At 43.0% G+C, this 14,818-nt stretch overlaps 1 protein-coding gene across 1 annotated transcript in view; it reads left to right on the forward strand.

Moving 5' to 3' along the window:
- The first annotated feature begins 3,250 nt into the window (after positions 1-3,250).
- Positions 3,251-14,818, forward strand: part of LOC139168240 (cytochrome P450 2J4-like) — a 73,645-nt gene continuing 62,077 nt past the window's right edge. Inside the window, exons 1-2 of the mRNA XM_070753759.1 lie at positions 3,251-3,427; positions 14,713-14,818. The exon at positions 14,713-14,818 is cut by the window's right edge and continues 71 nt beyond it. Of these exons, the coding sequence (XP_070609860.1) occupies positions 3,251-3,427; positions 14,713-14,818 (283 nt within the window). The remainder of the gene's footprint in view (positions 3,428-14,712) is intronic.

The following is a 14,818-nucleotide window of genomic DNA, read 5'->3' on the forward strand; positions in this document are numbered from 1 at the left end:
ATAGGGGATTCCCATCCCAGTTATCAAGGAATTATTACATGAACCAGTGATGGACCATGTGATTGGGTAGGAGTGGTTTGCCGGTCATGTGACCAGGTGAGAGTGGCTTGACAATCATGTGACCGGGATGACTTAAAGGTCATGTGACTGGATGGGAGTGGCTTATGGACCAAGATAAGTTTTCAAATAGGTGCTTGGACTCCTTTTCAGTTGATTAAGTCACATTATTTGAATAGCCACAAAAAGGATAAATGATTATTTGTTGAGGAGCACAGCAACATTTTAAGGTTTTGTACTGAACCCACAAGGACCAGAATATCTCCGGGACCTACTTCTGCTGCACGAATCCCAGTGACCGATTAGGTCCCACAGAGTGGGCCTTCTCCAGGTCCCGTCAACTAAACAATGTTGTTTTTATATTTATATTTATTTTTATTTATTTATTAGATTTGTATGCCGCCCCTCTCCGTAGACTCGGGGCGGCTCACAACAATAATAAGAACAATGTAAAAACAAATCTAATAATTTTAAAAAAACACTAAAAAACCCATTATTAAAAGCAAACACACACACAAACATTCCATGTATAAACTCTATAGGCCCGGGAGAGATGTGTCAGTTCCCCCATGCCTGACGGCAGAGATGGGTCTTAAGAACTTTACGAAAGGCAAGGAGGGTGGGGGCAGTTCTAATCTCCGGGGGGAGCTGATTCCAGAGGGTCGGGGCCACCACAGAGAAGGCTCTTCTCCTGGGTCCCGCCAAATGACATTGTTTAGTCGACGGGACCCGGAGAAGGCCAACTCTGTGGGACCTAACCGGTTGCTGGGATTTGTGCGGCAGAAGGTGGTCCCGGAGGTATTCTGGTTTGGTGGGCCCCAGGGGAAGAGCCTTCTCTGTGGTGGCCCCGACTCTCTGGAACCAGCTCCCCCCAGAGATTAGAACTGCCCCTACCCTCCTTGCCTTTCGTAAACTCCTCAAAACTCACCTTTGTCGTCAGGCATGGGGGAACTGAGATGTCTCCCCTGGGCCTATACAATTTATGTATAAATTTGGCAGGGATGTTATCTTTCCCAGGTTCCTTGCCGGAGGCGAGAGCGTGCAGAGCCGCGTTTAGTTCTTCTAAAGTTGGCTTACTGTCAAGCTCCTCCAAGACAGGCAGGCACTCAATGCCATTCAATGCCTCGTCAGTTTTCACATTTTCTCTGGAAATGTAGAAATGTACTCAGAGCAGTGCGGCACCCAGCGAGCCATCTGCTGCGTTCGGTCCTGGATGACCTCGGCTGTTTCAGATTTCAAAGGGGCAGGTTTCTTTTGTGTTGTTCCTAAGGCTTGCTTGATGCCATCATACATCCCCTACGTCAGCTGCTATCTGGATCCGAGAGCAAAGCTGTGAAGGAAAAATCCATTGTGTATAAAATAGTTTGATGTAATGCATCAGTATAGTACAGTATATGTGTGGACCCAAGCAGTCATATTTTTTACAGTCAAGTTTGGAGCGGTTAATATTAAGTTTAAATGTGTTGTGTGCTCTTGTGTTGTTGTGGTTGAAGCTGAAGTAGTCGCCGACCATAGTTCCCTCTAAGCTGAGCAGTGAGCAATCGCTCACTTACAAATCATCATCAACTCAGAGTTTTCCAAATCTGCCCAGAAGCCGAGAGGGAAAGAGTGAGAGGGAAGGAGAGAGAGAGGAAGAGAGGAAGAGAGAGAAACAGATAGAAAAAAGAGAGGAAGGAAAAGAGAAAGAAAAAGAATGGGAGTAAGGAAGAGAGAAAGAAAATCAAAATCTAGTTTGAAACTAGCTCAACTATTTAAGTGGCATTTTGATATTGATAGAATTGCCCTATTATGAGCTCACTGTTATAGACACGCAGAGTCCTCCACCTCGGCAAAAAGAACCCTAGACATACATACAGCCTGGGAGATACCCCACTCAGCAGTAGTGACTGCGAAAGAGATCTTGGAGTCTTGGTGGACAATCAACTAAACATGAGTCAGCAATGTGCAGCAGCAGCCAAAAAAGCCAACTCAATCCTAAACTGCATCAACAGAGGAATACGCTCCAAGACCAGGGAAGTACTAATACCACTCTACTATGCCCTGGTCAGACCCCACCTGGAGTACTGCATCCAATTTTGGTCACCTCACTACAAAAAAGACATCGAAACTCTGGAGAAGGTGCAAAAAAGAGCAACCAAAATGATTAGGGGACTCGAAACCAAGACTTACGAAGAGAGATTGAGAGAACTGGGCATGGACAGCCTAGAAAAAAGAAGGTCTAGAGGGGACATGATAGCAGTTTACAGATACTTGAGGGGTTGCCACGGTGAGGAGGGGGTCTCTTTATTCCCCAGGGTACCAGAGGGCCGGTCGAGGAACAATGGTTGGAAGCTGACCAAGGAGAGGTTCAACCTGGAAATAAGGAAGAACTTCCTGACGGTCAGAGCGATCAACCAATGGAACTGCCTGCCAGGGGAGGTGGTGAACTCCCCAACTCTGGACACCTTCAAGAGGAGATTGGACTTCCATTTGGCTGGGGTGCTGTAGGGTTTCCTGCTCAGGCAGGGGGTTGGACTCGATGACCTAACGGTCCCTTTCAACTCTATTAATAAAATAAAATAAATAAAACACACAGTACAGTATTTTATTTTGAAATTCTCTGAGGCAAAAAATTCTCTGAGGTTTGTTTGTTTGTTTGTTTGTTTATTTACTTACTTACTTACTTACTTACTTACTTACTTACTTACTTACTTATTATTTATGTGCCGCCCAGTCCCGAAGGGACTGCCGCTCAGACACTATACTTTTCCGCCCCCCCCCCAAATTAGAGGGAACACTGTCGCCGACAGGCAGGACATTGCAGCATATGATCTTGGGGTCTCAGTGAAAACAGAACTTGATCTATTTGCTACTAACCCACGTTGTATCCCTGCCCAGTTGATCATAGGGCTGTTCTATCCTATGTCCTTTGTTTTCCACTCCTTTCAAGAGACTTATCAGATTTATCCATCCTCCTAACCACAAATGTCATTTCAAGTCCGGTAAGGAGGGACACATTCCTACACAAATTATATATGGCACAAGCTTTTATGTTGCAAACGTTTCCTGATTGGATTGTATAAAGCACTTAAAAACCCAAAAACTAAAAACCAATAATGCCAGTCACTTCTCGGTGGAAGGTATTGGAGAAAACAGATTTGATCCACTCTGCTGACGTGGAGACGTTGAAAGAAAGAAAGGAAAAGTGGAAATAATGGGGCAACTCTGGATATTTTCAATGGGTCTGCTTCTGTTGCTGAGTCTTTCGGTTGTGTACTTTCTAAAACAACTCTGGTTACTCAGAAAATGCCCACCTGGACCTTTGCCGCTTCCTTTAATTGGAATCAGCTGGCAGACTGGTTTTAGACTTACTCCTGATCTTCTAATTCAGGTATTTTTTTCACTTGTGTATTTTGAGTATGAAGGTAGCTAGCAATAAACAAATAAGCAAGCTAGCTAGCAAGCAAGCTAGTTAGCAAGCAAGCTAGCAAGCAAGCAAGCAAGCAAGCAAGCAAGCAAGCAAGCAAGCAAGCTAGCAAGCAAGCAAGCAAGCAAGCAAGCAAGCAAGCAAGCAAGCAAGCAAGCAAGCAAGCAAGCAAGCAAGCAAGCAAGCAAGCAAGCAAGCAAGCAAGCAAGCAAGCAAGCAAGCAAGCTAGCAAGCTAGCAAGCAAGCTAGCTAGCAAGCAAGCAAACAAGCTAGCTAGCAAGCAAGCTAGCAAGCTAGCCAGTATAGTATGTATGTACTGCATGTATGTATGCATTTATTTATTTGTTTATTTGTTCATTTATTTATTTAAACTTATTTTATTTATTAAACTTAACGAAGAGAGCTGCTGAGGTGGCTAGCATAACCATTATTGATTCCAAAGTTTGGAGACTGGGTCAGCATGACCTCGGTCCGAATAAACAAATGCATAGCTGGCACAAGATAAGGGAAGGGGGGGGGGTTATTGTGGTGTCAGCAGCAAAGTTATATATGTATCCTAAATCTGCTTAAGCAAGAAGATTGCGACAAACAGGATGTCTGGCCTGTCTAGCACATGATGTATACCGATATTTGTTAAGTTCCCGCAATTGTATAACCATATATGGGGAAGCATGTTATGCTGAGATAATGTATAATTAAGCAGTCATTTGATTTTCATGGCAGAGATGGAGAAGGATGTTGTTGGGTCTGTAAAGTCTGGAGAATGAACACATGACATTTAAGGGGATTAAGAATTTGTTTAGGAGATAAATGGATAACGATCTTTGCAGGCCTCCTTTAGTGACCACAGTTGGGGACAGGTCAACTGAGTGAACTGCTTAACTGTGCTAATGGGCTTACCTGAGATTTCCTTTGCTTTCCAAGTCCTGCCAAGTTCACCAATGCAAAGACCAGTCATATGGTCATTGGTCTGTCTTACCTGGAAATCGTTGTTAAATGAGGATATTGTTGTTGAGTTGTTGTTTAAATCTCTATACGAGGTCTGTCTTTATATGTGAACTCCTGCTGATTTTACAAGCTGTCTCTCTCTCTCTGGGAAAAAAATTTAATCAATCAATCAATCAATCAATCAATCAATCAATCAATCAATCAAATAGACTCAGGGTGGCCTATAAGTTTAATTAATTAAATAAATCTTGGTGAACTGGTCCAAATCGGTTGAATCCCGATAGATGGGATAGATGGAGTAGTAGTAGTAGTAGTAGTAGTAGTAGTAGTAGTAGTAGTAGTAATAATAATAATAATAATAATAATAATAATAATAATACCCAGCTTTACATCTCCACCCCATGTCCAGTCAGTGAAGCAGTGGAAGTGATGTGCTGGTGCCTGGAGGCTGTTAAGGTCTGGATGGGTGTCAACAAACTCAAACTCAACCCTGATAAGACGGAGTGGCTGTGGGTTTTGCCTCCCAAGGTCAATTCCATCTGTCCATCCATTACCCTGGGGGGGATTATTGACCCCCTCAGAGAGGGTCCGCAACTTGGGCATCCTCCTCGATCTACAGCTCACATTTGAGAAACATCTTTCAGCTGTGGCGAGGGGGGCGTTCGCCCAGGCTCGCCTGGTGCATCAGTTGCGGCCCTATTTGGCCCGGGAGTCACTGCTCACAGTCACTCATGCCCTCATCACCTCGAGGCTCGACTACTGTAACGCTCTCTACATGGGGCTACCTTTGAAAAGTGTTCGGAAACTTCAGATCGTGCAGAATGCAGCTGCGAGAGCAATCATGGGTTCCCTAAATATGTCCATATCACACCAACACTCAGCAGTCTGCATTCGTTGCCGATCAGTTTCCGGTCACAATTCAAAGTGTTGGTTATGACCTATAAAGCCCTTCATGGCACCGGGCCAGATTATCTCAGGGACCGCCTTCTGCCGCACGAATCCCAGCGACCAGTTAGGTCCCACAGAGTGGGCCTTCTCCGGGTCCCATCAACTAAACAATGTTGGTTGGCAGGCCCCAGGGGAAGAGCCTTCTCTGTGGCGGCCCCGACCCTCTGGAACCAACTCCCCCCAAAGATAAGAATAGCTCCCACCCTCCTTGCCTTTCGTAAGCACCTCAAAACCCACCTCTGCCGTCAGGCATGGGGGAATTAAGATAATCTTTCCCCCTAGGCTTCTACAATTTATGCATGGTATGTTTGTATGTATGATTGGTTTTATAACAAGGGTTTTTAGCTGTTGTAGTATTGGATTTTTACATTCACAGAGAGGGGTGGCATACAAATCCAATCAATCAATCAATCAATCAATCAATCAATCAATCAATCATAATTTGTTAGATTTGTATGCTGCCCCTCTCCGAAGACTTGGGGCAGCTCACAACAACATAAACAGTGCACAAATCCAATTTTTAAAAATACCTATCCTAACATGTATGCTACACAATTTAAAACCCTTATAATAAAATAATCACACAATCCAATCAAACCATACAACAACCTTGACAATTGGGTGTGTGTGTTAATTTCCCCATGCCTGGTGGCAAAGATGAGTTTTTAATAACTTCCGAAAGGCGAGGAGGGTGGGGGCAGTTCTGATCTCTAGGGGGAGTTGATTCCAAAGGGCCAGAGCCACCACAGAGAAGGCTCTTCCCCTGGGTCCCGCCAGACGATATTGTTTAGTCGATGGGACCTGGAGAAGGCCAACTCTGTGGGACCTAACCGGCCGCTGGGATTCGTGCGGCAGAAGGTGGTCTCGGAGGTATTCTGGTCCGATGCCATGAAGGGCTTTATAGGTTTGGTGGAGGTCAAAACGGTTTGTCTGGAGGGGATGCTGACCCCAAAACAGACACCTGCCAGTGACCCCATCTTCACCTTCCCTTCAGGAAGGATCTGTCTCGGTTCCATAGGAACCAGGACCCCCAGGCGACGAGGATTTGGACGACCCCACGGGTGAAGGGGAACTCCATGTTGCCGCAGCCATTGGCCCCACCTTTCTCTCTTGTTACTGATTGAACAACTCCAGTGGCTCACTTAAGAACTGTGGCAAGAAAATTCGTAAAACAAGATAAAATTCACTTGGCAACTGTGGAAATTTTGGCCTCAATTGTGAGTTGAGGATTATCTGCTGAATGTATTGCTGCTTCTTCTTTTTTTCTAATGGCAGCTTGCAAAACGTTACGGAAACATTTACACCTTACTGGCGTGGAATTTGCCCGTAATAGTACTGTCAGGATATAAAGTTGTCAAACATGGATTGATCAACCATGCTGATGACTTCTCTGAACGAGTAGAGACTCCCTTTTTAAGGGCTCTGTCCAAAGGAAAAGGTAAGTTGTAAAGTGTGAATTTCCTTTTTAAAATTTAATTTATTTGATTTATAAGCCGCCCAACACCTTCCGGACTCTAATTCCATTTATTCATTTGCTACAGTGTATACCATATTTTTTGCACTATAATATGCACTGGAATATAAGAGGCAGCAAAATTTCTAAGAGGTAAAGAAGGAAAAAAAAAAAGATTTTGCCCTCCTCGACCCCAAGGAGCACTCTGCAAGACTCCCAAATATTTTCTGTGTGCCCTGTTTTCTGCGAAAAAGGCCCTGTTGTTTTGGTGAAAACAGGATGCGTGGGGTGGAGTTTCAGGAGGCCAAAAGATGCACCAACATTTCCACCCTCTTTTAAGGGGAAAAGGTGCATCTTATACTCCGAAAAGTACGGTATGCCATTTAGTTCAGTAAGGCTCAAAATGACTTTCAAAATTACAAGTTCAAAACAAAAATTCTAATAATCCAACTTCACCAGACTGGTTCGGACCAGATTGCCTGAACCAGTAGTGCTGGTGACATCACCATGGCATCACAGATCCGGTTTTGGGCGGTACGAGTCCATAGACATTGCCATCTTTTAAAAAAAAATGTTTTCAGATTTTTTTTACTATTTTGAAGTTTTTTTCTTCTACTTCTGCTTGAAAAAGGGCTCTCCCGCCCACCTCTAGGTTTATACTGTACTTACCTTTATTCCTTTGCCCGAAGCACAGCTGATCAGCGCCTCAGCAGCTCAGCTGTGTTTGGGGCTGATTATAGCTGCATGGGAAGCGTACATGCGCGAGAAACGTCGTAATGTGAACCTGTAGCAAAGGTAAGTGGAAACCACCCCTGAACATCACCCCCAACTGAGAAACAGCCCCAGCATTCAAGTATTTTAAATATTTATATGTGTTTATGTGAATTCTCCGAAATTATGAATGAGACAAATGAGTTTCCACGAAGTCCTGAAAGGAGAAAGCTTTGTGGGTGTAAAAAGAAGAATTGATTATCTGTCTGTCTGTCTGTCTGTCTGTCTGTCTGTCTGTCTGTCTGTCTATCTATCTATCTATCTATCTATCTATCTATCTATCTATCTATCTATCTATCTATCTATCTATCTATCTAGGTACCTACCTACCTACCTACCTACCTAGGTACCTACCTACCTACCTAATCTACCTACCTACCCACCCACCTATCTACCCACCTACCTACCTACCTACCTAATCTACCTACCTACCTAATCTACCTACCTACCTACCTACCTACCTACCTGTTCTGTCTGGGTGCCCCCAGACTTCAACACCAACTGGAAAAAGCAGCCAGACACGCTGGTAAAAGCAAAAGCACTTTATAGTTTGAAAAATAAACACAGAGAAAAACCTGTTCTTCCCAACAGGCAGGCTATGAGACTTCACAGCAGAGTCCTGATGGCCAGACAATACAGCAGACTTCTTGCTGGCACACCCACCACTGTAGAGAATAAGACCCACACCTTTTCCCCCCAAGGTTTCAGTATTCAAAGTCACAAACCAGAATTCCAAGACGCCAAAGATCACAGCCAGGTCCCAGGACTCCCAAAGATAATACTCCACAAGCCAGGAAGGGTGGGTCTGCCTTTTCAGCCTTTCCAGAGAGCACCACACCCAAACCCAGCTGTTGCCTCTTTAGTGCTGAAACTACCTGGCTAATTGTCCCCTTCGTTGTGTTGCTCTTCTCTGCCGGAGATCGATTATTGCTTGTGCATTTTCATCTAAGGAATCCAGGCTGCTTGCTGGGGAGAGCTCCCTCTCGGGGGACTCTGGCTGTCCTCCCTCTCCCTCAGCCTGAGATTCCTCCTCCCCATCTGCCTGAACCTCCTGTTCCTCATCCTCCCCCTCTGAGCAGGAAGCCGGCAGAGGATCAGCCGTTCCCTGAGGGGCCTCAGACGGAATCACAACACTACCTATCTACCTACCTATCTAATCTACCTACCTACCTACCCATCCATCTATCCACCTATCCACCTATCCACCTATCCACCTATCCACCTACCTACCTACCTACCTACCTACCTATCTAATCTACCTACCTACCCATCCACCTACCTACCTACCTACCTACCTACCTACATATCTACCTACCTACCTACCTATCTACCTATCTATCTACCTACCTATCTACCTATCTACCTACCTATCTACCTACCTACCTACATACCTACCTAATCTACCTACCTAATCTACCTACCTACCTACCGATCTAATCTACCTACCTACCTACACATCCACCTATCCACCTATCCACCTATCCACCTATCCACCTATCCACCTATCCACCTACCTACCTACCTACCTACCTATCTATCTAATCTACCTACCTACCTACCCATCCATCTATCTACCTACCTACCTACCTGGCTGTACAGGCCTTTATATTTAAACAGGGAGCAAAACTCCACTTCCTGCTACCACTGATGATGTTACATAGTATGAGCAATTCTATCTGCCAGAAAGCAACCAAGTTCAGATAGTACAAAGGAAGCCTCAAGCCGATGATTCCATAACTTTTGGTGCATCTCTCTTGGGAGTAACAATTTCTCACTTATTTCTGTTTCATTCAGGCATTATTCTTTCCAACGGCCACACTTGGAAGCAACAGAGGCGATTTGGCTTACTCACTATGAGGAAACTTGGACTGGGGAGGACAGGCATAGAGAGTCAAATACAAGACGAGGCCGGTCAGCTAGTGGAGATCTTCGCTGATGCCAACGGTCAGTGAGACAAGCCAAGGCTGTCAACTCAAGAGCTAGTTTATCTAAATCTTTACATGTATTCTTTGACTTTGTAATTTGAGCCTGCAATTATGGTCACAAAACCTGGTAGTCGTTATTATTATTATTATTATTATTATTATTATTATTATTATTATTATTATTTATTTATTTGGCTGTGTATGCCGCCCCTCTCCGAAGACTCGGGGCGGCATACAAATCCAAATAATAAATAATTAATAATAATAATAATAATAATAATAATAATAATAATAATAATAACGACTACCAGGTTTTGTCAGTACAACACAGCAAATGAGATCACTATACTGGATTTCGTATTTCATCACCAGTCGGGCGCTTCCCAAGCACCTAGGACTGCGTGATGTAGCGGCGAATTATGTTTGCCGATCCCAGTAAAGCGGCCTTTTGCAATTGACAGATGGAGATTTTGTCAATTCCGATGATTTTCAAATGTCCGCTGAGATCCTTTGGCCCTGTGCCCAGCGTGCCAAGTACCACTGGGACCACTTTCACAGGCTTATGCCAGAGTCGTTGCAGCTCGATTTTTAGATCTTCGTATTTCACTAATTTCTCTAGCTGCTTCTCCTCAATTCTGCTGTCTCCTGGGATTGCGATGTCGGTGATCCACACTTTCTTTTTCTCCACGATCACAATGTTTGGTGTGTTATGCTTCAGAATAATAATAATAATAATAATAATAATAATAATAATAATAATAATAATAATAATTATTATTATTATTATTTAGATTTGTATGCCACCCCTCTCCGGAGACATTGTTCTGGTCAAGCTGAAGCGACTGTAAAAACTCTCTTTTCAAGGCTTTGATTTTCAAATTAGTAAATCTTTATTTCTCTTCTTACACTGGAAAGATCGTCACGGTTATAAAGCTGCTATGCTAAGGCACATTCTAAATCTAACGATCTGAATTTGCAAAGCTATAATTCTTTCTAATGAGCGAGGGGGGGGAACCTCCTTGCTAGTGGTTCTCTCTAAGTCATTTTAAATCTAAAATTGCACAGTTTATCATAATACAGTATACCAAAAGCTTACTTCTCGGAAGCGAGGAATGCCGGCCGTATTTCAACACGCAGTTTGAACAAAAGCGGCTTAGTTTCCGATACATTTCAGGAAACGGTGCATGGGTTGATTTACACAGTTCTAACTTGCAGATTCAAAACTTTTTCCCAAACATCTCCTCCCTTCATTTTGCGAATCTCCTAGATCTCGGGTTCACCCAGGGGCTGTCAACAACCCGCCCCCCCATCCTCTTAAGCAGTGATGGGCTCCTATGGGAATGGTCAAATGCAGTTCCGGTAGCAAAATTTGGAGCTCCACCCCAGAGCACCCAATTTGCACTGAAAGATGTTGAAACTAAATGCATAAGCCACGCCCACAGTGTGGTAGTAAAAATTTTGGTAGCTCATCACGGCTCTTAAGATAAACTACTTTCCATGCTAACCTCTAACTCATTTTCTCCTACACCCTCATCCCCACTGCTCTCTGACAACTCTCTTAAATTAGAGTACATTAAAGCTTCTGCCTCTTCGTCCTCCTCCGAATCTGACACTTCCTGAGGCTGACAGGGAATACTCACGACAATCATTAAACAGGTCAACATGATGGAATTGGGGTGTGTGTGTGAGGACAAGGATTTGAACTCTCAACTGGATGAAGAAAACCCCTTGGACTTCAGATTTGAGTCTCTCCCAAATGGCTTTGTTAATAAATTGGAACTTTGAGGAATCCTTTGCCTCGGATTTAGTTTTGGATGCTATTTGGAACCCTGACACTGGTTGTAAGTCAAGGATTTATTCAATTTCTGCAGGCATTTAGGTATTTTATTCATTTCACAATCAATCAATGAGCCGGGGTGGCGCAGCAGGTGGAGTGCTGTACTGCAGGCCACTGAAGCTGACTGTAGATCTGTAGGTCAGCGGTTCAAATCTCATCACTGTTCTGGTTTCTGGTAGAAGTTTAGTAATTACAATTAACTCTCATTAAATGCATCATTTCATGAATAAAGCAACTCCGTTTATTTCTATGCTCTCCTTTACTTCAACACCTTCCAGACATCACTCGATCCGTTATCTCTCTCTCAGCCGCATATCTCACATTCCTTTTCCTGCTTCACTTAGACAAGATTTATTTCCTAACTACATAGCTATAAAAAAACAGCAGCACTGACTAAATGCAGTGCAAAATACTTTGGCTTACTTTAGCGTGGCGAAAACCCCCTCCGTATTTCTTTTCAGCAATGTTGAAACTCCACCCTGCTTCTCCACTAGCCCCCTGACATGCCAAATACCTCACTACAATATTTAACCCATTCCTCTCCTTAATATCTTCTTCCAGACCTTTGCTCTCTACGTTTCTGAACCCTTCTGAATTTAGGGTTAACCCAGCGAGCATCTGATTCTCCCTCATTAGATCCTGAACTCATAGCCCCATCCTGTGGCTGGCCTCCCACCTGTTCTACTACCTGTAACCCCGGGCCCCCCACTACTTCATAAACACTATCTGAATCCAAGTCCTCAATATCTTCATCATTCTCTAACTGATCAAGTGTATGTACAACTATCACCGGCTTAAGGTTGACTCAGCCTTCCATCCTTCCGAGGTGGGTCAAATGAGGACCCAGATTGTGGGGGGCAAAAGGCTGAGCTCTGTTAAAAAGTGCTATTGCTAACATGTTGTAAGCCGCCCTAAGTCTAAGGAGAAGGGTGGCATAAAAATTGAATGAATGAATGAATTAATTAATGAAAGAATCAATCAATCAATCAATACATTTCTTAATTTTCAGGCCAGCCCTTAGATCCTTTGTTTCCAGTCACCAACGCGTTCTTCAATTTGATAGCCATCTTGGTCTTCGGGTACCGATTCTCTCTTGAAGAAGAAAACTTTCAGAAACTAACCGAAGGCCTGATTTTTAGTTCAAGATTTGTGGGTAGCTTCTTTCATGTGGTGAGTGAGCTTTTATTTTCTTACCATTTTGATTCACATCGGCCTAAAACCTATACGGGTAATCCTCGACCTACGACCACAGGGGTGCCCAAAATTCCTGTTGCTAAATAAAACAGTCATTAAGTGAGTTTTGCCCCATTTTATGACCTTTCTGGCCATAGTTAAGTGTTAAGTTGTTAAGTGAGTCAATGTAAGTCATTAAATGAGCAATACGGTGTGTTAAGTGAAGTAAGTCACTGCAAGTCAGGAAAGACTTCATGAACTCAATCTGTATGGTCTGGAGGACAGAAGGAAAAGGGGGGACATGATTGAAACATTTAAATATGTCAAAGGGTTAAATAAGGTTCAGGAGGGAAGTGTTTTTAATAGGAAAGTGAACACAAGAACAAGGGGACACAATCTGAAGTTAGTTGGGGGAAAGATCAGAAGCAACATGAGAAAATATTATTTTACTGAAAGAGTAGTAGATCCTTGGAACAAACTTCCAGCAGACGTGGTTGGTAAATCCACAGTAACTGAATTTAAACATGCCTGGGATAAACATAGATCCATCCTAAGATAAAAATACAGGAAATAGTATAAGGGCAGACTAGATGGACCATGAGGTCTTTTTCTGCCGTCAGTCTTCTATGTTTCTATGTTTCTAAGTCATTAAACGAGCAACATGGTGTGTTAAGCGAAACTGGCTTCCCACCTTGACTTTGCCGGTCAGAAAGGTTGCAAGAGGTGGTCACATGATGCCAGAACACTAAACCCTCCAAGTCAATCATCCCAATTTTGATGGCATGACCATGGGGATGCTGCAACTGGTTTGAAAGTTTGACAAATGGTCCTACCATATTTTTTGGAGTATAAGACGCATGGGAATATAAGACGTACTTTAGTTTTAGGGGAGGAAAACAAGGAAAAAAGGCCTCTGCCTTCCAGCAAATAGCAAAGAGCACAGATGATATGCACTTTGTTGTGTATTTCTGTGCATGTGTACCCGACCCATAGAAATAGCAAAGAATTGGAGAAATGTATGCGGATCGGCCAGAAAGTAATGCATCATATTTTTTTATCTTCAACAATTTTTTCAACAATGAAACTTACAAGCAAGAAAGAATGATGTATGTTCTACACTCCCTATTTTTCCACGTAATCTCCATCCTGTTCTATGGCCTTTCTCTCTGTTTCCATTTTTTTGTCCACCCCCTGTATATAAACAATGTTACTTCTTTTATATTTATCTATACATAGAAACATAGAAGACTGACGGCAGAAAAAGACCTCATGGTCCATCTAGTCTGCCCTTATACTATTTCCTGTACTTCATCTTACAATGGATATATGTTTATCCCAGGCATGTTTAAATTCAGTTACTGTGGATTTACCAACCACGTCTGCTGGAAGTTTGTTCCAAGGATCTACTACTCTTTCAGTGAAATAATATTTTCTCACGTTGCTTTTGATGTTTCCCCCAACTAACTTCAGATTGTGTCCCCTTGTTCTTGTGTTCACTTTCCTATTAAAAACACTTCCCTCCTGAACCTTATTTAACCCTTTAACATATTTAAATGTTTCGATCATGTTCCCCCTTTCCCTTCTGTCCTCCAGACTATACAGATTGAGTTCATGAAGTCTTTCCTGATACGTTTTATGCTTAAGACCTTCCACCATTCTTGAAGCCCGTCTTTGGACCCGTTCAATTTTGTCAATATCTTTTTGTAGGCGAGGTCTCCAGAACTGAACACAGTATTCCAAATGTGGTCTCACCAGCGCTCTATATATAAGGGGACCACAATCTCTCTCTTCCTCCTTGTTATACCTCTAGCTATGCAGCCAAGTATCCTACTTGCTTTTCCTAGTGCCCGACCACACTGCTCACCCATTTTGAGACTGTCGGAAATCACGACCCCTAAATCCTTCTCTTCTGAAGTTTTTGCTAACACAGAACTGCCAATGCAATACTCAGATTGAGGATTCCTTTTCCCCAAGTGCATTATTTTACATTTGGAAACATTAAACTGCAGTTTCCATTGCTTTGACCTGTTTTTATACCTGCTTTTTGTTGTGAGCCTGAGTTCTTAGGGAGTTGGGCGGCATAGAAATTTAAAGAAACAAACACAGAAACTAATAAATAAAATATATCAATTGCAAATGGTTAGAAAATAGGCTGTCTTATTGTAACAGCAATGATGATTTAACCTTCTTTCAGCTTTACGAAGTATTTCCTTGGTTGATGCGTCACATTCCTGGGCCACATCAAAAAACACTGTCCCACATTAAGTTTATCTACGATCTGGCAAAGGAAGAAATAGAGA

The sequence above is a fragment of the Erythrolamprus reginae genome, chromosome 5 (assembly GCF_031021105.1).
Source record: "Erythrolamprus reginae isolate rEryReg1 chromosome 5, rEryReg1.hap1, whole genome shotgun sequence".
NCBI lineage: Eukaryota > Metazoa > Chordata > Lepidosauria > Squamata > Dipsadidae > Erythrolamprus > Erythrolamprus reginae.